Here is a 23,367-nt window from a genome sequence, read left to right as displayed (position 1 = left end):
TTGCATTGACGCTCAGACGCTGGACACTTGAGGATTTTATTATTATTATTTTATTTCATAATGTACCTGTAATTACCAAATAATAACAGAAAAACCTTAATTCAAAATAACTTAAAAATATATTTATTTAAATGTGATCAAATCAAAGTGCTCGTTTAAAATGTCAAACGAAATAAAAGATCCATCAAAACCACCCGAGACTACAATTCGGACTCCTCGGCCGTCGTCACCGCGGGAATTTTTCGCGCGCATTTATGGACACCTCGAAGAGCCGAAGGAGCGAGGTGGTACGGTTGGCAGCAATGGCAGCGAGTCCGGTTCGGACGTGGAGGTCGGCAGCGACGGGGGTCCGGCGAGCTCGACGTGGCCGCCGCCGCTGCCGCTGTGCCCGCGCCCGCTGCTGCTGCCGCATCAGCAGCTAGCTTTCGGCGCTGGATTGGCTGCCTTTTGTAAGTAATGAGACGAAAATAGCTTAAGGTTTAAAACTTTGATTATCACCATACCTCGCAATCGAGCTAGCAAAACCGTAGCAAATGACAGTTGAATGTAAAGGTTAGCGTTCATATGTCATGAATCATCATCATGACTCATGATAACATAGTCACTATTTTTTAAATTTTAAAGTTAAATTTGTGTTTCAGGAAAGTAAATTATTAAATTACTTCTTTAAATTTTTGTTTATTTGATCTCAATTTGTTTACTCTTACTTTGAAATACAAAATAAATTCTATCTACTTATAACGTAATGATGTGTGTATAGCACAAGGATGTAAATACCTTATTTAGCGTAATCACACGCAAACAGATCTTAAATAATTAATTTAAAACATAGTTTTTGTATTTGACTTAGTAAATACGTATATTTGCGTCAACCTTAATGTGCAACTGCTACGGTTTTGCTAGCTCGATTGCGAGGTATGATAGGATACAATGCTTACTTGATAAATTTACATACCTACCTTATCTTGTTGCCTTACGTAAACTAAATTAGTTATTTTCCAAGAGGGCAAAGTTGTTATTCTGCTCCTCGTGCTAATATTGATATCTGAGCAAGCTAAATTCCCAAAATCGAACCACGAGCATAGCGAGGAATGAAAAAGAAGGAATTCGAAACGTGGAATCTTGAGCGTTGCGAGGGTTTCAAGGCACGAGGCGAGAGTTAAACAATAATATAGAATATTTGCTACCGAATGAAACACAAAATTGTTCAAATCTCAAATGTTCACCACCCCAACGCAAGTTCTCGAGAAATAACTCAAAATCATTTTAATACCTTCCTTTGACCCTAAGGGGTCATCCATTAATTACGTCACACCAATTTCTAGGTTTTTTGACCCCTCCCCCCCCTTGTCACACTTGGTCACATTTGGCAAACCCCTCCCCCCCTAGTGTGACGTCACATTTTTTCTACGAAATCGCCAAATCGAATTAAGTAAGTACCTAAGTATTATTAATATTTTATCAAAATATTTTTGACGATATAAATATTAGTTATTTTATAACCCAAAACTGCTTAGGAAAGAAAATTAAACGATTAAAAACTATTTTCGTTTTAAAAACTTGTTATTTAAATGTACAGCGAACTAAATAATATAAATAAATTTTCGGTTACTGATGAAGTTAAAGTGACGTCACAAAGTTTGTGTCTCCCCCCTCCCCCATGTCACATTTTCTTGACCCCCTCCCTCCCCCTAAACGTGTGACGTAATTAATGGATGACCCCTAAATGCGTGTAATCCCAATTTATCACAATCCCAGGAGGTGTAGGTATATAAATGTTTGCTCTAGTTCTGTTTTTAGCTTGTAGTTCGACGGAAAATGTTATCTAATTATGATAAAAAGAAGTAAAAATAATTGCTCGTTTAAAGGTATAAGATAGTTGATATCTGAGGGTCCGAAAGGTGCCTTAATATGAATGCATAGTCAAAAATAGTCGAGTTTGTAAAAAATAGTGATACTATTACATACCTACACTTTGATATTTTTTTGGATAATCATGTTAAAATCCGAAAACTCTTTCACCAGTTCCAGAAGGAACTGTTTTCGGATGTAGAAACATCGAGTGGTGTTTCAATCCAAGGAAAGATTGATGTGTGGATTTAGATTTATTAAATTTCCAACAACGTTGTATCTTCCAAGACTTCCAAGAGTCTCCCAAATTATATGCACACCTCCTAGTATTGCGCAAATTCGGATTACATGCATTAGAAATGAATAATTTAATAGTATTAAAACGGCTTCCAGTTTGCTGGGAATTAATTCTTCGAAAAAATCTAATTTGATTTGACCTATTTAAACGGACAAACATGGCGATGTTCTCCTATTAGATAACTTAGATAAGGAGTTCTATTTTTTATTTTTATTATGTCGTGAAATGAATAATTGAATAGTATTAAAACGGCTTCCAGTTTGCTTCGAAAAAATCTAATTTGATTTGACCTATATAGACGGACAAACATGGCGATGTTCTCCTATTAGATAACACCTCAATACAATAAATTTTAAAGTGGAAAAATTACTGACTCGGGTGAGACTTGAACTCACGCGGCCTCTGGGTCGATGTCGAAACTCCAGCACTCTGCCAAGCCAACTGAACCACCAAGACCTCCTCCATAGCGAATATTTACCACCATATGGGTCTAGAGCAGCGGTCGGCAACCTTTTAGCATCCAAGGGCCACATAAAAGTTAACGAAGATGACGCGGGCCGCACTTTGGTAATATTTGTGACTTTAGCAAACATTGTCGTTCTTCAGTATTACATACAAAATAGCCAGGGAGGTTCGCGGGCCTCAAGCGATAGGTTGGCGGGCCGCATGCGGCCCGCGGGCCTCTGGTTGCCGACCGCTGGTCTATGGGACCTACAATTAATAGCATAGCATCATTCGCAGACGTTTCTTTTCTACCTGTTAAAAATGAAACATCTCTCCTGCCGCACCGCCATAATTTCAGTTTTTGATTCTCAAAGTCCACATTCGTTCAGGATAATAGAGGTGATGACAAATAATTACAATAAATTTTATACTATAATATAACTCACTTTAAAAAAAAAGTTAAACCGACTTCTAAAAGGAAGGAAAATAAAATATTATCCCTTTTACATACCTATATTATTATGCAACTGATAGTACCTAATCCAGTAAGTTTATACATTTTTCATCACACTTGCTTAGTAACCGAGATATTTCACGCATGTGCAGCGGGAGGTAAAGTCCATTTTACTCCCATAGGAGTTATAGTTTTTATTTTTATTACGTCACTAACTCTTACGAACCAAGTAGGTTCCAAGTAATGTTCATTATAAATAAAAAAAATAGTTTAGAATAAGCAAGCTCGGCGACCTACTGAAGAATTGTAAAAAAATCAGCTAACAGCATGTCGCGTGTCGGGCCATGCTCAGTGTAGGGTTCCGTAATTAGGCGTCCGTCAAAATAGATAGAATTTGCAAAAACTCAAAAACAGCTGGACCGATCCGGTTTGCTATATTTTTCCTTGAAAGTATTAACTAAGCTTTACTTTCACGATTTTTTTCATATTTTTAACCGACTTCCAAATCCCAAAGGAGGAGGTTATCAATTAATTCGGTTGTATGTTTTTTTTTTTTGTTTGTTACTCCATATCTCCGTCATTACTGGACCGATTTTAAAAATTCTTTTTTTGATTGCATGTATAATGTATATGCATACAGATTGGTCCCGTTTTTGTCAAAATCCAATTCTGATGATGGGATCCATGAGGAATCGACGGAACTCCTCAAATCTTAAAGGCATACATATAGTGATTTTTGTGTTTTTATCAACAAATAAAGTATATACATTCAAAAACGTGACATTTGATGAAGTGGAACTGCTGATGATGATCAGAACGGAACTCTTCAACGACGCATAGTTCACCTTTGGCGATTTGTCCTCTTCCTTATGTTTGTTAAGCAAGTTAAGTTTTTAAGCAACATTTTTGTCAAGCTTGAGTTCTGATGATGGGATCCATGAGAAATCGAGGGAACTCCTCAAATTTTAAAGGCATGCGTATAGAGGTTTTTGTATTTTCATCAGAAAATCAAGCATTTTCATTCAAAACTGTCGCATTTGATGGAGTGGAACTGCTGATGATTATCAGAACGGAACTCTTCAACGACGCATAGTTCACGTTTGGCTATTTGTCCTCTTCGTTATGTTTGTTAAGCAAGTTTAGTTTTTAAGCCACATTTCTGTCAAGTTCGAGTTCTGATGATGGGATCCATAAGGAATCGAGGGAACTCCTCAAATCTTAAAGGCATACGTATAGAATTTTTTGTATTTTCATCATAAAATCAAGCATTTACATTAAAAACTGTCGCATTTGATGAAGTGGAACTGCTGATGATGATCAGAACAGAACTCTTCAACGACGCATAGTACACGTTTGGTGATTTCGAATTTCGATTTTGACTTGGACTGGGACCCGGACTCGTACTCGGATCCGGTTCGGAACCGGACCTGGACTCGGACTCGGACTTGGACCCGGACTCGGACCCGGACTCGGACCCGGACTCTGACCCGGACTCGGACCCGGACTCGGACCCGGACTCGGAGCCAGACTCGGACCCGGACTCGGACTCAGAGACCTGGACCTTGACCCGGAAAATCACTATGATACCTAAACTAAATAAACCGCTATGATTATATACCTACCATAAAATGTAGGTATATAGTATGATGATGCTAAACCCCTCCCGCTCAAACCCCCGTACACCGCACGGCATGCGCCGTTAAGTAGGTTAGGTTAGGTTTGAACTGCGATCCTCACAGACCAAACAAAAGTGGGTTAGGTTTGGTTAGAACTGCGGGCTTTACAGAAACGAAATGCTACTAGAAAAGTGGGTTTGATTAGGTTCGAACTACGATCCTCACAGAACCGAACTGCAATCAGAGAAGTGGGTTAGGTTAGGCTAGAACTACGACCCTTACGGAAATGAAATGCTACTAGAAAGTACTGCCGGCCTAGCCAAGGTCACAATCGCTATCGCTTCGACAACGAAAACCATTATGTCTCTCTATCACACTTCCATATTAGTGCGACAGTGACAGTTGCGTTTCGATCGCTACGGAGCGTAAGCGATCGGCATCTTGGCTACGCGGCCTGGTTTTACCTCCTTTTCTACATAGTGCACGATCTACCATAATCTTTCACCGGGCCCCGTAGAAGTCGGTTTTTTTTTCTTAAAAATTATTTGGACCCATGTTTCAAAAGTTAGAGGGGAGAATCACATTTTCTTTTTCTTTCAGAGCGAATATTTCCGAAAATATTACGTTGATCAAAAGAGAGCTGAAATTTGGCACGAATATAAAATAAATCAGTTATGTTGACAAAGTCATAAAATAAAAACTGAAAATATTTTTTTAGGGTGGCTTTTACATGAAAAGTGGGGATGAATTTTTTTTCGCTTCAACCATTTAATATGGGGTGTCGTTGAAAACGTTTTTTTAATGTATAAGGGTCTTAAAAAATCATTTTTGATCAACTTAATATTTTCGGAAATAGAATATCAGCCAGCACAAAATTACAGGGCGTCGAAAATGGCCTGAATCGCTTCGAGACTGGATGGTACGGCAGTGCCTCTTTGTTTTGCTCGACTTGGCGGGGGCACTGCCGTGCACCCAGATCTGAAAGAACAAAGTTGTGTTTTCCCCTCTAGTTCCCCTAATAACTTTTATATATTAACTTTTGAACCATGATTCCGAAAAATATGAAATAAATTGTAAAAGTAAAGCTTACAATGACTTTCAAGGAAAAATATAACGAACCTGATCGATCCAGCCCTTTATTAGTTTTTGCAAATTAGTTTATTTTGACGGACGGGTAACTACAGATCCCTACACTGAGTATGGCCCGACATGCTCTTGGCCGGTTTTTTTTTTATATTTCATCAACAAGTCGCTAAGCTTGCTTATTCTAAACTAAAACTTGGATTTGTGATGAACAATTACGAAAAAATGACGTTTTCTGAAGAGCCAACAGGAGTGGTCATTTCTCCATACAAACGTACTCGACTGTTCCCTCCGTGGGTTTTGATGCTAGAGCAATGATTTTTTCAACTCAGATTAATATTGTCAATATCTGTGTCGGACCGTTTTGCTTTTTTTGGTATGTATTTTTGTTTTTTAAGGCGCTAGAGACCTTCAAAAATGGCCAAAATGGCCTCATTGACCATGCCGCAATGAGAGGCGTAGTATTCAAAACTGATATCAATTAGCCAAAAAAGCAAAAAGGACCGACACAGATAATTTCATAATCATTTAGATTTCCAAATTTGGTTACGATTGGTTAAGTTTTGGAGGAGGAAACAGTCGAGTACGAAACCTCAATTTTTGAGATTTTTACGCAGGATTTTTCGCCTTGTCCTTATCGCACTAGTTTTAGGAGCCGCTTCCATTAGCGAGATTTATTATTTACATTATTATATTTACCTAAAATATTTAAAACTCAGCTCCTGTATCGTCTTAAATCGTCTATTTATTCTCTCTGTTAACGTTAACAGCCTGTAGCTCCTAAAGTATTGATCGTAGAGTAAAAATATACACATCCAAATTTGTAGGAATTTTTATGTTGAAACTTTTGTCCGAAGTAATTATAATGCTATTCGTACAGATATGAGCAAAAATAGGTGAAATTCAACCCCCGCCCCTACACCTTTAAGGACTTTCAGTATGTTTATATGGATATTACAAGGTATAACTGTACCAATTTTCAAAACTACGCGAATTATTTACGCTGATTGTTTTAATTTTCTTGAGCTAACATGTAGATTGTAGAGCCACGACCAATCCATTCGAGAGATCTCAACACTGCTACGAACATACTCTTCATCCCGAAGAACATTCGCACCTTCACAAAACATGGTGGCCCATGAATCAGTGAAAGATAATTCTTTCGTCAGACCACCGTCAGACCTTGTGGTATTTCTACATATGTAATTCAACCACTTGCTGACTGATATCTTATCAGTCTCATCACCATAAGTATTAAAGACTTATTAGATACCTATTTTATTTGCAGTGCACGGAGAAAGAATTGGACCTGTAAGGATGAGCTCGTATCTTCTGACAGGGTGGTCGTATGTGGGATTAAATTTGTTACTAGGCTATAAATCTAAATGCCTACAATTTCGAAGACCGCAAGTTACATGATATCTCCTAAAAACCAATATTATAATCCTATCCTGCAGCCTACACAAATTACAATCACGAATTTAATATAACACAGAGCTCCCTAATTTTCATTTGATAACGCTGTCGCTATTCTGTTTCACGGATTGTTGTTTCGTAATAGTTATTAGAGTCGAACAATAGGCAGATTTTATAGCGAAGCAGCAGAACAGTGCCGACAATTTTCACGAGAGAGCGGGCTCGAATGGGCTCCGGCGGGGTCTATAGGCGGGCATCCAGTCGTGGCGTCATAATCGCATCACTACGGCGCCAAGCGAGCTGTCACTCCTCCCTCCCTCCACTCAGCTCTGTCACTCCACAGCGAACAACACGTTTTTCAACCAGGCGACAAACCATTATGATACTATTTTCATAGCAATAAGAATCGCTGTTGAAGGAAACGATTTTCATTCAAATAAGCCGCTTAACTGAATATTGTTTACGGAGGTATTGTCGTCGGGGAATTCGCAGCATGTTCCCGAAGTCTGACAATGAAGAAATAAGAATAGACAAGTTAAACAACGTATAGGTATTTTAATGTGTCTGTAGAATTGTTTTATTAGGCAAATACAAATTCTAGAAGTTAATAATAATAATAAAGCGTGAAGCGTGTTTCACGCCAGTTTAGCGGGAGTTATAGCCCGTTTTATACTCTAAGGATCGAGTTATGTTTTTTTTTAATTATCTCACTTAGTCATACAAACGACGAAGGTTATAATTAAAATATTTATTTAGAATCATCATATTTACCTATAGGTAGTATTTTTCAAACTCGATGGGTAGAGTGGCAGGCGTAATCTCCATAATATGTAATTAATTTATAACTTAAAAACTCTAAATCTTACAAGTACCTACGGAAAATAGTAAAGAGTAGATAAGTACTGATCCTGGATTCAAATCTCAGGTCCTGTTCAAATCGAGCCCTGAGTTTCAGCCGATTAAGCTCTAAAGTGTAAACTGACCTAAGTATATTAATTATGACGCGCCGGCCGAGTCATAAAATTAATTTAAACAGAAGATACCAGAAAATCGGTTTAATTGCTATCATCATTACCATTCATCGTCATCATCAAATTTTTGGGTTATAAAAGTATTATAGCTAGGATTCACATTTTCCACGAACTCACGTTAAATTGAAAAGAAATCGCATGGAAATAAAATTAAGCACTGGTCTTATCTCACCGAGAAATAAAACCGGGTTGGGTTATCTCTTTGTACGAGTAAATTTGTATAAAAATATAAAATGTATAAAGTGTAACTGTGTATTCCCACGCTTAACCGAGCATTTCATTTCACCACAAGCAAACCAGAACTGACTGATATCTGTTTAAACATAATTCTTACCAATCTTAAGCTCAACTGTATATGTAAAAGAGAGGTAAAAATCTGGAACGGAAATCAACCAATTTCATCGTTTCTCTATCTGTTAGAAAATACTCTACCTATTGCTTTATACCTATAGCTACATGGTGGCTACATGCAACAAACCAGTTTATTTTTTATACATTTACTTCATAAAAAAACAATTAACTCATTTTAAATCATTAGCATTATATTTTAAATTTTAGTTTTAAATCATGGGGCATTAGATAAACTTGTAGGCTTGTACTCTTCAAATTTAAGTCATTAGCATTAATACAAACATAAATACTTACCTGACTTGGTATTTTTGATCACTTCTCACTCTTCTCAGATTTCACCCCATACGGGTGGATAAAGGGTTTCTTTAGTCAAGCGCTCGGTAAGCGATGGAAATACAGATATTTGAATGTCGCTTGACCATCTTTTAGATATCGTCAAAGAGTTGCGAGGTTTCTGGGACGTCCAGAGGATTATACTACGAAGACTTATCTCCACGGCGCTCTATTCTTCACAATATTTTTCTAGTGAATATTTTATTTTCACGGCTAAATTGGTCCGGCGATATCAAGGGGTGCTTTGATGTTTCTGTAAGACACGATGCTTTGAATAACACGGATCTGTAAAAGTATTATGCTTGGAAAATAAGAATTTGTTAAATTGGAATAAAATAAGAAAGATTGTTGCGATTATTATTGTAGACCACCTCCCTACATTTGTATTGCCGTTGCTATTAAATTCTAAATTATATATTTAGACCATTAATGTGGTAGGTATGGGGGTAAAGTGGTTAGCAAGGGTTAGTTACAAAAGACTCGTCTTTTTAACTTTATAAGGTGTAGGTACTTAAGTAGGTACCACAATGTTAGTGCAGGTATGACAATGAAAGATTAACTTTACTAATGAAACCATACTATCAATTAGTTCTCTGGAAAAGCTTTAATATATGTAACCTACCTTAGGTAATTAATTAAGCTATACGTTGGTAATACAATTATTTACATTAAATAACAATTAATTTAATAACGAAGCAATTAAAGACTGCACTTTCCCCACAAATAGCCCAATCATTTACAAAATAGAAAGGAACGGAATAATGGTGATTCCTATCGCAATATTTCAATGGAAACCCAGCGAAGCCTCTCGCAATATCAATATCTGCAGCACAGATTAAAAAACAAATATAAAATGTAAGCAAGTCAGGTGTGGTCTTCTCAATCTCACAGGGGGTGAAAGCTGGCTAACTTATCTGAGGTAAAATTGGAGTTTTTAATTCACAGACAAAAGGTCTATTTTCCTTGACCCAAAACGCAAATAAATGGTTGGGGCTCTATGGTCGAATACACTCGTAATTAGGGGTGGTAATGAAAATTAAGGGGTAGTAGCAACCCTAATTCATTGGCCATTGTTAACATTAGCTATTGTTCATCAATTCACAGTTTTTTATCCCGAACAAAACAAACATTCTGGGGATGATGATATAATCAAGTGGTTTATGAATAGGGGGTGGATTTGAGCAGTTACTACTCATCATACTAAAAGACATTTAGATTGTTGTGGGGTACCGTAATAGTGGCAAAGTAGTGCACGGCTCATAATAAGTACAGTCATCTGCAATAATATAATATGTGACACGTTCTTATGGCTCTACAAACAAGATCGTGTCAGATACTTTAAGGCCTTCGTTGTTAACATATTATTCCAGGTCACCGTCACCTGCCAACCGGACATAACATTTGATACAGGAACATTCTACCGAAACTCGTCTAGGTAGTTACTTGGCATGCCTCAACAAACTTCCAGCGGTCTGCCAACGTCAGGCCCTCTTTTAATGAAAAACGACGAGCCTATACCTTTTCCGCCTTTAGTTTAGGTGTCACGGGTCATGTCAATTATGTGGCAAGACGGGAGCCGGACAACTTTCAAAAGCGCATTATTGTTGGCACGGTGGATGGAAGACGGGGTAGTGGACATCCAACAACCCGCTGGGTGGACACTGTAAAGAAGGCCTGCCAGGGATCTACACAGGCGCCTATTATTAGGAAGGCGGAAAATCGTGCAGAATGAAGCCTTGGTGCACAAAATAACGACTTCATGTGGTCGCGACCATCATCATCAGTCATGAGGAATCGAGGAAGAAGAAGAATAATCATGTGTGCCAATGGTTTTAACAGAAGAGAATGTTAAATATCGCAGGAAGTAAAGTAAAATGTCTGAAAACGGACCCCGAGCTCCAAAATAGTAATCGGGATTTAAGCCAAGATGAAATGCACGTTCGATATTTTTGCAACCGCGCAGTTGAATCAATGCACGTGTTTATTAAGTTACTTACATCGTTCATGATTCAAATTGTGGTTGCGATTGACACCCCACTCACAAGTTTATTGAGCGAATGACAATTAAATGTGACAACATCGGGATTATGCTCACATTGTTCACCAATTTTATTATTAGATTTAAAAGGGGTTGGCTCCACCTGACGCATCCCACATCACACACACATGGGGCACAATTGAAAATTACCTATTAAGTACGAGATGTTTGCGACGAATTATTTTTTCTATAAATATGCCTGTATGATAAATTGGATTACCTACTTGTATGGAGTATTTTAATGAATTTTTAAACTGTTTCGTGAAATCACCCGTATCTGTTTGTTGCAGTTCCATTTACTTACCTTATGCACACTGAACAAAGTCAACAGTGTTTTTGTCAAGTTGTTACAGTACTTACTTACAGTTAGTTTTCAGCACCGAGATGGCCGCCGTATAGAATTAGTAATAAATTATTTTTCACCACACCAGCTCGGAAAGAATTACTTTGCACTTCAAAAACGAATAGCAAAGTTGCATTTTATCCACATGTGAGGCAAAGTAATCAAATGCAAATTTTGAGTTGTTTTCTTATGTTTGCTGGTAGAATTGACTTTTAGATGATGATTTTGGATGATAAATATTTAATATAATAACATTCATTTGGATTTGATTTGGTTTGATTTTTTTTTGATATAATTATTACATTTAATATTTGCTTCGGGTTGGTGTGGTGAAAAATTTTGTGTTTCACTCGGGGGCAAATTTTGTTTAACCCTCGTGCTTTGAAACCCTCGCAACGCTCAAGATTCCATTTTTCGAACCACTCGCTACGCTCGTGGTTCAATTTTGGAATCTTTCTCTTGCTCGGGTATCAATATTAGCACGAGAGGTTAAACAACAACTTTGCCCCCTTGTAAAACAAATAACTATTTTTCGGAATACAAGTTAGAAAAAGAAAAGGACACATGACCCGGACAGTTGGTACCTATGGAAATCAGTGACAGGATGAGATTGAAGCACCGCCTCGCGACATATGGCGCGGTGTGTGTTACTGTTACCGTGATCATAATATCATCGTAGCTTCCTGGTTCGCGGGCAATTCAGGGGCTAATGAATCGGACACACTTCATGTGATTTAAAGTGTCGTTTCCTGCTATTATCTGTCACGTATCTTGCACATTGGTATTACATTATTTGTAACTTTTGTAAAGGCCCCAGTACACAATGGGCCATCGCCGGCCACTCCAAGGGACGCAGCCTTGCGGTAGAATGAGATAGCAATATCATTTGCTCCCTCTAACGCATAAATGCGTCCCTTGGAGTGGCCGGCGATGGCCCATTGTGTACTGGGGCCTTAAGTAATATCTGTGCATGACGACTGCGGTAAAGAGCCAAGAAGCATGATGCGACGTATAATACGTAGTTCATACAGAATCGTTCACTCAAAAGCAGAGCATGCGACAGCCACTGTGGGAGTTCGAGATTTATTTGAATACTCACGCTACGTCTTACGTAGGCGAACAACGCGCGAACGCGGCGCGGCGCGGCGCGGCGAAAGCGGCCGCCGCCGCGCCGCGCCGCCTGACATTCGCGTGCAAATCGCGCCGCACCGCGTTCGCAACGAGATCGCTTACGTAGGACACTTCTATGGGCATCAAAGGATTGATTTCGCCGCGCCGCGCCGCGCCGCGTTCGTGCGTTGTTCGCCTACGTAAGACGTAGCGTAAGCAAATTAGGTATATAGGTACTTAATGTGTAGATCGGCCGACTGGCAGAATTCTATTCTTTATTGTATTGTTAGGTAGGCACCCGTTGGCAGAATATTCTTTATTGTATTGTTATAAAAAGAAAGCCTGTTATTGTACTGATGGCTCGTTAGAGGTTGCGTGAGATTATTGTTCTCATTTCGTGCGAGTCTTGCGTGGGAGTGGATCTAATGAAATGAAAGCACGTGAAAAGTAATGATGTAATGAGTATATGGGTCATAAAAACCGAGATGATATTTAGTTTTGCAGTTCCTATAACAGCTAAATTTCCCATCCAACACAAATCCCCATTTCATTCATACCAAATAAACTACTTTACGATAAGGTAAGGTTAGTTTATTTTGCTTGGGGCAAGACGAACAGTATAAGGATTCCATACTAGTGATAGTCTAGTCTTATCCCAGTTTTACCCCACCTTATATTTTACAGATCTGAAATTAACTTAACTTTTATGGTTCTTTCTCTCTTCAATCTGTCCCTCATTGCTGAGGACCGTGACTCCGTTTGATTCCGTCAACTAGTTGTCTCCATCGGTCCCGTTCTGTAGCTTGGTGGAGTGCGTCGCTGACAGGTATTTTTAGTTCCTCCGCTATTTGGTCCGACCATCGTTTGGGACTTCTACCCCTAGGCCTTTTTCCCTCTATTTTACCGGTCACGATAAGGCGTTGCAAATTGTTAAGGTGTTTATGGTTAAATATCCCTATATTTATAGCCTGAAGTTCAGATAAGATTTGGTTACTTTGGTTTGTTGTACATGGGTGCGTCTTATAATTTATACCAACATTTGATATAATCTAATTTTAATATTATTCACACACGTTAGGAATATCAACAAAAAATATATGTTTTTAATATATATTGTAGAAATTATCTAATGTACTTCGCATATATTAGTATGTCATATAAAAATTGTATTGGCTAATTATTTTTTGTATAACATACAAAACTTATAGTAATTATTACAAATAAAAATATTTGAAATATCTGATATATAACATAATAATTACATGACATAAATACCTTCTGAATTATACATATGATCAAATAGATATGAAACTAAATGAATACGTTCTGCCGGTTGTTCTATAATGACGCAGGTCTCCGTTAGGTACGACGACGAGCGAAGCGAGGAGGAGTGTTAGGTTGAACTGCGAACAAACAGCGCGCGAGCCGAGCGAGCGAAGCGAGCGTGCCGCGGTAGCGGCCGGCGAAGCGCCAGAACAAAATTCTTCAATGGTTAACTATTTAAGGGATTTTTAGAGTGGTTGTAAGAAATAAATTCTGCAATTCTGCTAGGCGTTTTGAACATTATTATTTATGTTCTTAGATCAACTAACTAATATAGTTTATGATCGTTCGACTATATAATTGTTATGAAAATTAACATTTATAAAATATGAAATTATGTACATTGAATGTTATTCAAACAGGAATTAGACATTTTATCATTATACAATACAGCAATTATACCATGCAAATCTTATACTAAACAAAATTATACAAAGTGTGCATATACATTGTGAATACTATATTAAAAATGTGTATATTTTATATTACTGACCCGTTGTACATGGGTACAAAGTTATTGTTTGCCGTTTGTGTTCGGATAAGTATTTAAACACGAGGAATAGCGGGGGTGTATTAGGTTTAGTCGAAAGCCAGGAACCCACAGTCCTTCCCGTGAAACGGTATTTTTTCCACAGAAAACTCACGATTTTAATTTAAGTATCACATATTTCTCGACCAAACTGCAGTTAGAATCTCTTTCTTCGTTTCTGTAACATTTAGCTCCTTAATAGATACTCTATCAGTCGGATAAAAATGCAAGCAACCCTACCCCCAGTAGTACCTACCCCAACGTAATGAATAATGACGTTCCCCTAGAATCATATTTACATTACGGCAAGAAATCTGATAGCACAGATTAAAATTATCGTGATTAACCCCAAGGGGTTTCCTTCCGCAATATGCCGGAGCTCGTACAAAGGCGTTCTCATGGCAGACACAGGAACTATGAGGAATCCTTACTTATTCGCTAAACATGAATTTGTCTCAACTTCATCGATTTACCATTTTAGTTTTAGATTTTATACACGGTAGTATTATGGTTGAAATTACGATGTCAGATGAAACATTTTGTGTCGGACTGTCGTTTGCGATTAACTTTCGCGATAGTGTCGGGCGATAAGTATGGGAATGTGGTTATTCGAAGTGTTGCGGTTTAATCGCAGTTTCGGAATCATTAGTCTCCTGGCATTTTATAAGCCCATTTCCAGGCATAGTACGATTTAGCGACCACATACTCGCCAATAGAATTTCAACTTTAATTGAAACTTAGGTCATCAGAGATCAGAGATCTCGATTGTAGAAAACAAAAATTCTATCATAAAACATTTCTATAGGTTAAACTTGGGCTCATAATACCAATAGTTACTGGATACCTATATGTGACATTTATTCAATTACCTTTATTTACCGATGCGTAGGTAACATCGCGCGGTCGTAAACCCGTCTATAAATGTGAGTTTATGTGTTCAAAACGCGGAAGTTTTAAATATTATATGTAACATTCATCACAGTAGCTCATCATCGAGGCAAAATCGGACTAAGCCCACCCGGTTATCTAACCTAAGAGGAATCTTCCACTCTACGCCAATTCTTTGTATTATGTAGGCTGCCTATAGAATCCAAATCTTCTTTAGGACACAAACGGGAATACGGGGTTCGATATTTTACAGTGTGGAAAGATAAGTCGGGTCCTGGAGGGAAACTACCTTAAATCCTTAAGCTGGCTCATTTTACTTAACCTACCTACTTACCAAAAATGAAATTTTTGCCAAAAACTTATTAAAAATAAAGGAATGACTCCTTTAAGTAAAATGAGCCAGCTTAAGGATTTAAGGTAGTTTCCCTCCAGGGCCCGACTTATCTTTCCACACTGTATATGTTAGTATTGCAGTTGTTTGTTGTAGTGGCCCGTCGACGGCGGAAGGAAAGCCGGCCGCGGCGGCAGAGGACCACCTTCTCCGCCCACCAGACCCTCAGGCTCGAGCTGGAGTACGCGAGGGGCGAATACGTCGCCAGGGCACGGCGGTACGTTGCTTCGGCCAAGGGCCAGAATTAAATCTAAAGTTCGGCAGTTCTTTAGGTGTTCTTGGTGTTCAAAGGGGCAATTCTTTTTTAATAACTCAAAGGGGTTGATTACATCAATCATTTTTTCAAACGCTAGTCCGGTTTCTCACGATATTTTCCTATTAACCACCTATGTAACTAAACAGAATTTTATTGAACAGCAGCGCTAGAATCATTCAGGTGTTCATTAAAATATCGTAAAAAAAATTGGCAATCAATAACAGAGCCAGTACTTTGCATTGTACAGTCGCCATCCGATAATATCGGAGCGGCCAAGGTGCTCACAAATGTTTGAGCACGCCTCTATTGTCAAGGCGTTAGAGTGCTTGTTCAGATATTGTGAACACCTTGGCCGCTCCGATATATCTGATGGCGACTGTACAGATACACCCACTTCTCTCTTTTGCAGCTCGCTATGCATGCATCTTGCACGGGTAAAAATTTCTATCTCATCGTCATCGTCATCCTCATCACCATGTCGCAAGTAGGTTGTTTCCTAGCCGAACGTATGATCGGGACTTTTCGTTGTAACTGTCCCGCCCGGTATTTCCAGACCGATATACGACCTTCAAGAAAAGAGTGTACGCCCATCTTAAAGGCCGGCAACGCACTTGCAACCCCTACCCTCTGGTGTTCTCGTTTGCCTCCTATATCATAAAAAAAGTTAAAGTTATGTCTTTTCATTTCAGGTGTGAACTAGCAACAGCATTGTCTTTGAGCGAGACACAAGTTAAGATTTGGTTCCAAAACAGAAGAGCTAAAGACAAAAGAATCGAAAAGGCTCATCTAGATCAACAATACAGGTAATGTTTGGGTACGCCTACAAGTTCAAGTGCGATAAGTTTCCAAAAAGTTCGAAAATCGAAAGAGGCTATTTTTTTTAATTTCATAGGTTTTTGTTTATACCGACCCTGTAGGTATTTGTAGTTAATTCCCTGTATTATTATTCACAAACGCCAACAGCATTGCAAGAGGCGAGAGTAGATAACGATATATTAATAGGTAATTTTTACTTACCTAAGTATGCCATAATACATATAGACAGGCGATATCAATCGAACCGATTGTGTTTTTATTTTATTTGGCATCTTTTATTCTAGACAACTGGCAGCGGCTTCAGGCATGTTCCCTGCGGTCCTGCCCCCCTACTGCCCGCCGCCTTGCCCTTGCCTGCCTCCACAACAAACGACGCAACCCCTTCATAAGTAGCCTGTAAATATGTACTATATTTCGATCCAGACTAGATTAATCAGTAAGTGCTGATTATAATCTACCAAAAATTACGCATTTAATGTCAAAATCTCCACTTATAGTTCGTTTTTTTTTTAGCATTAGATATAAGGTAAACAATCTTGATTTGTCTTTTAATTGAAAAACACATTTTAAAAATATGTAACAATTATGAATCTAATACGATCATTTATATTCTTGTGCTTTCTATGTAATAGTTTTTGAATTTTAAAAAGCGTTTTTCAATTAAAAGACATGTCAAGATCGCTTACCTTCTTGTAAGTTCTTTCTAATGCTAAAAACGAACTATAGTCGTAGGTACAGTTTCTCTTTCTGGGGCATGTTGTGTAATTGATAAGCTGTACATGTATTATAGTTTTAGTTTTAAGAAATTAGATCTAATAAGTAGCTATACCCCATTTTACTATTAAAGAAGAAAGTATGTTACATATGCACAGTTGCGGATTATTAGGTTTCCTTAGGTAGGTAGCCTAGGTAGGTATTATTAAGTAGAAAAATAAAAGATAGTTAAATTGTTGAAATATATTTATTTGGGGAAAGTCAACTTACCATGGCCTTTTCCACGAGGAACGCTCGTCCGCATGTAGAAGAGTCCATGGAAAACAGTTTTTATTTAATATATTGCACACAGACATATGTAAGAGGAATCTACATTAACATTGTAGGTAAAATTGAGAAAAACAAACTAAAACAAATAGACATTTTATCCTTAACTATAAATTGGGGTTAAACGCGCGAATAACATTTACTTAGCCAGAAAATGTCTCTATTTTGACTAGCATATCGAAATTTGTGAACAATCTTGTAATTTTAAATATTTAAATTTATGTATTAACAGTTTCATGCAACAATCCAATTAAAAATTTAATTACATATTGACAATGTTACGTACAGATTAGTCAGTTATTGCCATTCAAATTATAATCATATGAATTCTCAATTTCTCAATATAACGTGTAACGAATTACACCCAAGCAACTGTTTAGGATCCTTTGGAATGTCAATTTCAAACTAGCCCTAGCATTCTGAATGTAAAAATTTAAAATAAAATATAACCCACGACTTTATATTAAACACTAATAAAGTCAAATTCATAATGTTTTTTTTCTCACTTACGAACTAGAAACGTAACAATGCATTAAGCCACAGCTTTTACATAAATTGAAAAAAATACTTAATCGCCTGCTTGCGTTTAATTAACGTCTTATGCGGACGGCTGGTGCGAATATACCTGTCTAAAATCCGTGCATTACAGACACTGTGACACGTCAAAATGTAAAAACTGTGATTTGACTTTCACTCTCTCAACACTGAAAATGCAAAGTACAACATCCTCTTAATATCAATTTCCAGACACACCAAACTTTGAAACCAAAGACCGAACGAGACAATCGGAATTTTTTGTGCCCCTGTATATTGTACCTGCATAATTATTTTACTCATCATTTGCATTTAACACGTTCACTGTCCCCATACAAAATGATAGGACAAAGTCACACGTCCAAGTGTGCTTCCACTTTGAAGTTGTGAACCCATAGAGGAAGCACGGACTCCTGAAAAAAGGTCCAGTAGAGGCACCCCGACAGGGAACGTGTTAATACTTTTTCAATATATGTTTTAATATGACATAGATTCTAGGCAAATGAGCAAATTGTCTTGTCAGGAAACAGCTATTTCAGTGAATGTTGTATGTTGAAATTCTAGTATTAAAAGAATGAAAGCATTGTGTGCTAAACCACTATTACAATCTTAAAAATAGGAAAAATGAATCTATTGCCTAAACAGTACCTTATTGTGAACCAACCTTAGTTGAAGAAAAAAACGTAAAATGACTATGTTATTGTAGTCACTTGATAAAGTCCGCTTGTCCCTCACTAGCTAGCTGACGCCTGGCCTACCTCCCGTCTAACATTCTGCCTGCCTAGCTTCAACTAAGCGCAACTTGATACCTACGCATTGAAAAATATTATCATGAGTAACATGGACAAAAATCTCCTGAAGCTAATACACTGCCTATAAGAAAAATATTAAATATGGTTAACATTAATTTACAGTGTGCCTGATTATAGGGGTAGCTGTCGTGTACAGTGGGTCAGTCAGTTTGAGTTTAGTGTAATGTCGTTTTATTAAAAAAAATAGTGCTTAAACTTAAATAAAGCTGTTGGAAAGTCTATAAAAATATATCAGTCTCGCCCAGGGCATAATCGTCAATCTTTGTCTTGATCTAAATTAATCCACGTCCATCATTCAATATTCTGCATCCTTTCAATGAAATTATAAAAGGCCGAGCATACTGTGCATACCACATGCATACTGTACGCAGCATGCCTCCAATTAACTGCGTAACCATGACTGTGATTACATGGCATATGATATAGAATGGCAGAGAACTCTCAATTTGAGCTCATATTTTTGAATCTACTCAGATCTCTCATCATATTATTGTTTTAAATCAAGACAAAAACAGACAAGAATGTCAGGGCTACAAGCAGCAAGGTTAATACTCACAAGAGGACTAGAAGCGGCGCTGGTTGCCGGCGGCCGCGCCCGCGCCGGCGCCGGCGGCCGCGCCGCCCGCGCTGTTGTACCCCGTGGCGTACCCGGCACCGCCGCCGCTGCCGCCTGCAAACATCGTACATACTTAACATTAGGGCAAACTTCATACAATCTCTTCAATTTGAGTCTTACATACAGACTATTTATTGCAATGACTTTCCTGTTCTGTTGCATTCGTCACTTTATCTGCTGTTACAGTTAATTACGCAGCAATGATGCATTTCCCTTTTTAAAGTCAACATTTAATAAGTATTAATTTTGATCCTTGGATCATGATCGTGGATTGAATATATGGGGTAGTCGCTTAAATAATCTGCGGTTCGCTGACGATATTGTTTTATTGGCAAGCAACCCCACTGAGCTCTAGAGCATGATCCAAGAACTCAGCGACGCTTCCATACGATGTGGCCTGGAAATGAATCTAGACAAGACAAAAGTTATGACCAATACAGATGTCAAGGCGAGTATCACAGTTAACAATACTGCCATCGAAACTGTCGATAAATACGTGTATCTGGGACAAGAGATAGTGACTGGTAAGAAGAACCAAACCAATGAAATCAACAGACGCGTACGACTAGCCTGGGCAGCTTATTCCAATCTTGAGTTTGCCTTCAAAATGAACCTTACGACCGAACAAAAAGCACGCATATTTGACCAATGTATCCTACCTGTTCTCACCTATGGAGCTGAAACCTGGGTTTTCACTAAGGACATATTACTCGTACATAAACTGAACGTTGTCCAGTGGGCGCTAGAGAGAAAACTGGTGGGGGTCACATTGAGAGACCGTAAAACAAACGAGTGGCTGAGACAGCAGAGCAAGGTCACGGATGTTGTGAAACGCGTAGCAAATTTGAAGTGGGAATGGGCGGGTCATATAGCAAGAAAGATCGACTCGTGGAGTAAACGACTACTTGAGTGGCGACCATGGGGGGAAGAGCCTCCCCAAAGTAGACCCAAGATGCGTTGGGACGACGACATCAAAAGGACTGCGGGGAAGAAGTGGCTCCAGGTTGCAAAAGACCGTGACAAATGGCGTAAAATGAAGGAGGCCTACACCCGAAGGGTAGAAAAGGTCTAGAGAGAGAGAGAGAGAGAATTTTGATCCTAATGACACAAATCATTAGTGAATGTTATCATCTTTACTAAAACAGCAAATAAGAAGGGTACTCCCTGAATATACAGTTCTGACATTAACATGTAACTTTAGTTGTTTTTGGTATATTTGATTAGACTTTAGGGGTCCTCAACAATATTTTTAAGGGAATTAACTTAGAATTTAGAAGTAGTTGTAAGAACAAAGAAACTTACCTTGATTATAAGGCTGAGGGCGAGAAGTATTATAATTGGCCCTCATAGGCCCTCCTGAGTAGTTTTGCTGGTATCCAGCGCCAAAGCTCTGGGCCTGACCCCAACCCTGGTCTCCATAGCCCTGGTTGCCCCAACCGCCTTGGTTGTTGGTCTCCCATGGATTCTGGTTACCCCATCCTCCTCCTTGTCCATACCCTCCTGACATAACACATTTATTCAATTAGATATACTTGAGAAAGGTGGAAGTAACAGTAAATTTCTGTTAATAAAAATCCGTAACACATTATAAATTAGGAAGTGTACATGTATGGGTAGATACAGCTATTGTCCCAAGTTCATTTGAGTTGTTGGAATAATAACTTTTTATCAAATAACTTCACCATCAAATTATTCCATCTTAAACTGGCTGGTGAGTGTGCCAAAATTTTAATTGTTTAAACAACCAAGAAATATAATATTATAGGAAACTCTTATACAACTCAACCTAGTCCCACAGTGAGGTCAATAAGGCTTGTGTTATAGCCTGCTGGGTTGATTCCTAGAAAGATAGAAAACATAACTCAAGATAATACACATGAAGTAGCAAAGGTAGCAGTTACCCTGATTCCCCCAATCCTGGTTGTCGTTGCCGCGGTTCCACGCCCCACCGCCGCCGCCGCCGCCTCGTCCGCCGCGCCTACCGCCGCCGCCGCCCTGGGGGCCGCCAGCCATCTCGGACTTAGACAAAGCCTTCTTCACATCTAGGTGACGCCCTTTAACGTTGTGGTTCTGTTGCACTGCAATAAAATTAAAAGCCTGTTGCAGTACTTCCGTGCAGTTTGGCTATTATTCCTAACAGTTTTAGTCCATATCCAAAGAGTAGAGTTCTATAAGTTAGACATCTTTGATTATTGCAAAAGCAATTAACTACATACAAGTAAAGGAATACACAACGGAACTTAGAATTTATGGTTCTGCATGGTTTCCACATTGTATGTAGTACCAAAACCTACAGAATAAAATATTTCATGACAATGTAAGTGTTGTACTATGGAATAAATAAATGTAATATCTACTTACAACATATCCTATCAACGGGATCATAGTCATCAAACTCAATGAAACCAAATCCTCTCTTCTTGCCAGTGTCTTTTTCAGTTACTAAACTAACAGACACAATGTTTCCATAAGGGCTAAAGTATTCCTTTAAGTCCTCCTCTTCGATATCTTGCTTTAGGCCCCCCACAAAAAGCTTTTTAACTGTAGCACTTGCATCAGGCCTCTTGATTTCTTCCCTGGGTACTGCCCGTTTAGGTTCCACAATCCTATGGAAAGGTGACAAATATATTTGTAAGCTTGCTAATGACTGTAAGCTTGCCACTTTGGTGATTATGTATCTAAGTTTTAGACCAAATAAATGTCACAATGATACCATATTAAATCTGTGGTTTTAAAGTCTAAAAGTAAAACATATTTTCGTCCAACCGGTAGATCCGTTATACGATGTAAGATATAAAAAAGAAAACTGACCTGCCATCAATTTTATGTGGTCGATTGCTCTGTGCTTCGTCAACCATTGAAGCTTGGGAGTAAGTAATGAAGCCGAACCCTCTTGATCGTTTTGTTTGGGGGTCCTTCATGACCACCACGTCTACAATTTCGCCCCATTGCTCGTAAAATTCCTTCAAAGACGTATCGGTTGTTCGGTAGTCTAATCCACCGATAAACAGTTTGCGCATATGTTCTGGTTCCTCCTATACAGCAAATTGAAAAGAAAAACATTTGTAATCGTGAACATTCTAGAATTTTGCGGCACTGTAAGGAAAAAAAATGAATATTAAAAAAATCTTACGAAGTCATCGCCACCTCCATTAGGCTTCATATTGATCTAAAGCGTGTTTGTCTGTGTTAGAAAAATGAACAAGCTCGTGAAAATTCTGATTACAAATCACGTTTTAATAAGTAAGCTATTTTATAATTATATTTTAACCGATTAAATTAAAGGAAAACGTAAAACTTGATAACGATGACAACAAATTGTAACGTCATTCATTTATTTTTCTTCTTTTTTTTCTTGCTATATCTATGGCATTTGTTTTATAATGCTGCCATTCATATTATTGTTTTATTCGAAAATAAATTGTGAACTACTTGATGATTTTGCCTTTAGAATATGAATTGCCTCTATGAATTGTAATAAATATTATGATAAACATCTTACATTAATCAATGTTAACATACTTTTAAATATTTGAGTATCTATTATACATTATTTTATTAAGGGTTTATTGGGGTAAAATATATATTTTTGTGGCAACACTGGATTGCTTGTCACCCTAGCCCGCGGTTTATAGGCGGTTTATAGGCGTTTATAGATGGTCAAGCGAATCTTGTCAGTAGAAAAAGGCGCGAAATTCAAATTTTCTATGAGACTGTAGAGCCGCTACAGGAGGTCTTTGGAGGGTTTTATTAATCACTGGAAGGCACTTTAGTTTGTAAACATCTATTTTAT

General features: G+C 38.2%; 2 protein-coding genes across 2 annotated transcripts; one reads left to right on the top strand and one right to left on the bottom strand.

Annotated features, from left to right (window-relative positions):
- Nucleotides 1-155: 155 nt before the first annotated feature.
- LOC134679594 (homeobox protein rough-like) lies at nt 156-16,975 on the top strand. The gene is made up of 4 exons (XM_063538545.1): nt 156-449; nt 15,596-15,716; nt 16,445-16,558; nt 16,856-16,975. Exons 1-4 carry the CDS (start codon nt 161-163, stop codon nt 16,962-16,964), a joined length of 633 nt encoding a protein of 210 aa, XP_063394615.1. The 5' UTR covers nt 156-160; the 3' UTR covers nt 16,965-16,975.
- Nucleotides 16,976-17,513: 538 nt separating this feature from the next.
- LOC134674627 (heterogeneous nuclear ribonucleoprotein A1, A2/B1 homolog) lies at nt 17,514-22,913 on the bottom strand. Its single transcript, XM_063532750.1, has 7 exons — nt 22,708-22,913; nt 22,386-22,609; nt 21,936-22,180; nt 21,476-21,652; nt 20,877-21,074; nt 19,515-19,628; nt 17,514-18,955 (listed from the first exon to the last, which is right to left on the bottom strand). Exons 1-6 carry the CDS (start codon nt 22,735-22,737, stop codon nt 19,522-19,524), a joined length of 981 nt encoding a protein of 326 aa, XP_063388820.1. The 5' UTR covers nt 22,738-22,913; the 3' UTR covers nt 17,514-18,955; nt 19,515-19,521.
- Between the last annotated feature and the right edge of the window lie 454 nt (nt 22,914-23,367).

Source organism: Cydia fagiglandana, chromosome 2 (genome assembly GCF_963556715.1).
Source record: "Cydia fagiglandana chromosome 2, ilCydFagi1.1, whole genome shotgun sequence".
Classification (NCBI taxonomy): Eukaryota; Metazoa; Arthropoda; class Insecta; order Lepidoptera; family Tortricidae; genus Cydia; species Cydia fagiglandana.
The sequence above is the reverse complement of the archived record's forward strand: the minus strand, read 5'-3'. Positions and strand labels throughout refer to the sequence as shown.

Coding starts and splice junctions, on each gene's coding strand:
- LOC134679594 (XM_063538545.1), top strand. CDS start 161: ATGTCAAACGAAATAAAAGATCCATCAAAACCACCCGAGACTACAATT. Junction 450..15,595: donor CGCTGGATTGGCTGCCTTTT/GTAAGTAATGAG, acceptor TGTTTGTTGTAG/TGGCCCGTCGACGGCGGAAG. Junction 15,717..16,444: donor TACGTCGCCAGGGCACGGCG/GTACGTTGCTTC, acceptor TTTTCATTTCAG/GTGTGAACTAGCAACAGCAT.
- LOC134674627 (XM_063532750.1), bottom strand. CDS start 22,737: ATGAAGCCTAATGGAGGTGGCGATGACTTC. Junction 22,610..22,707: donor ATGGAGGTGGCGATGACTTC/GTAAGATTTTTT, acceptor TTTGCTGTATAG/GAGGAACCAGAACATATGCG. Junction 22,181..22,385: donor CCACATAAAATTGATGGCAG/GTCAGTTTTCTT, acceptor ACCTTTCCATAG/GATTGTGGAACCTAAACGGG.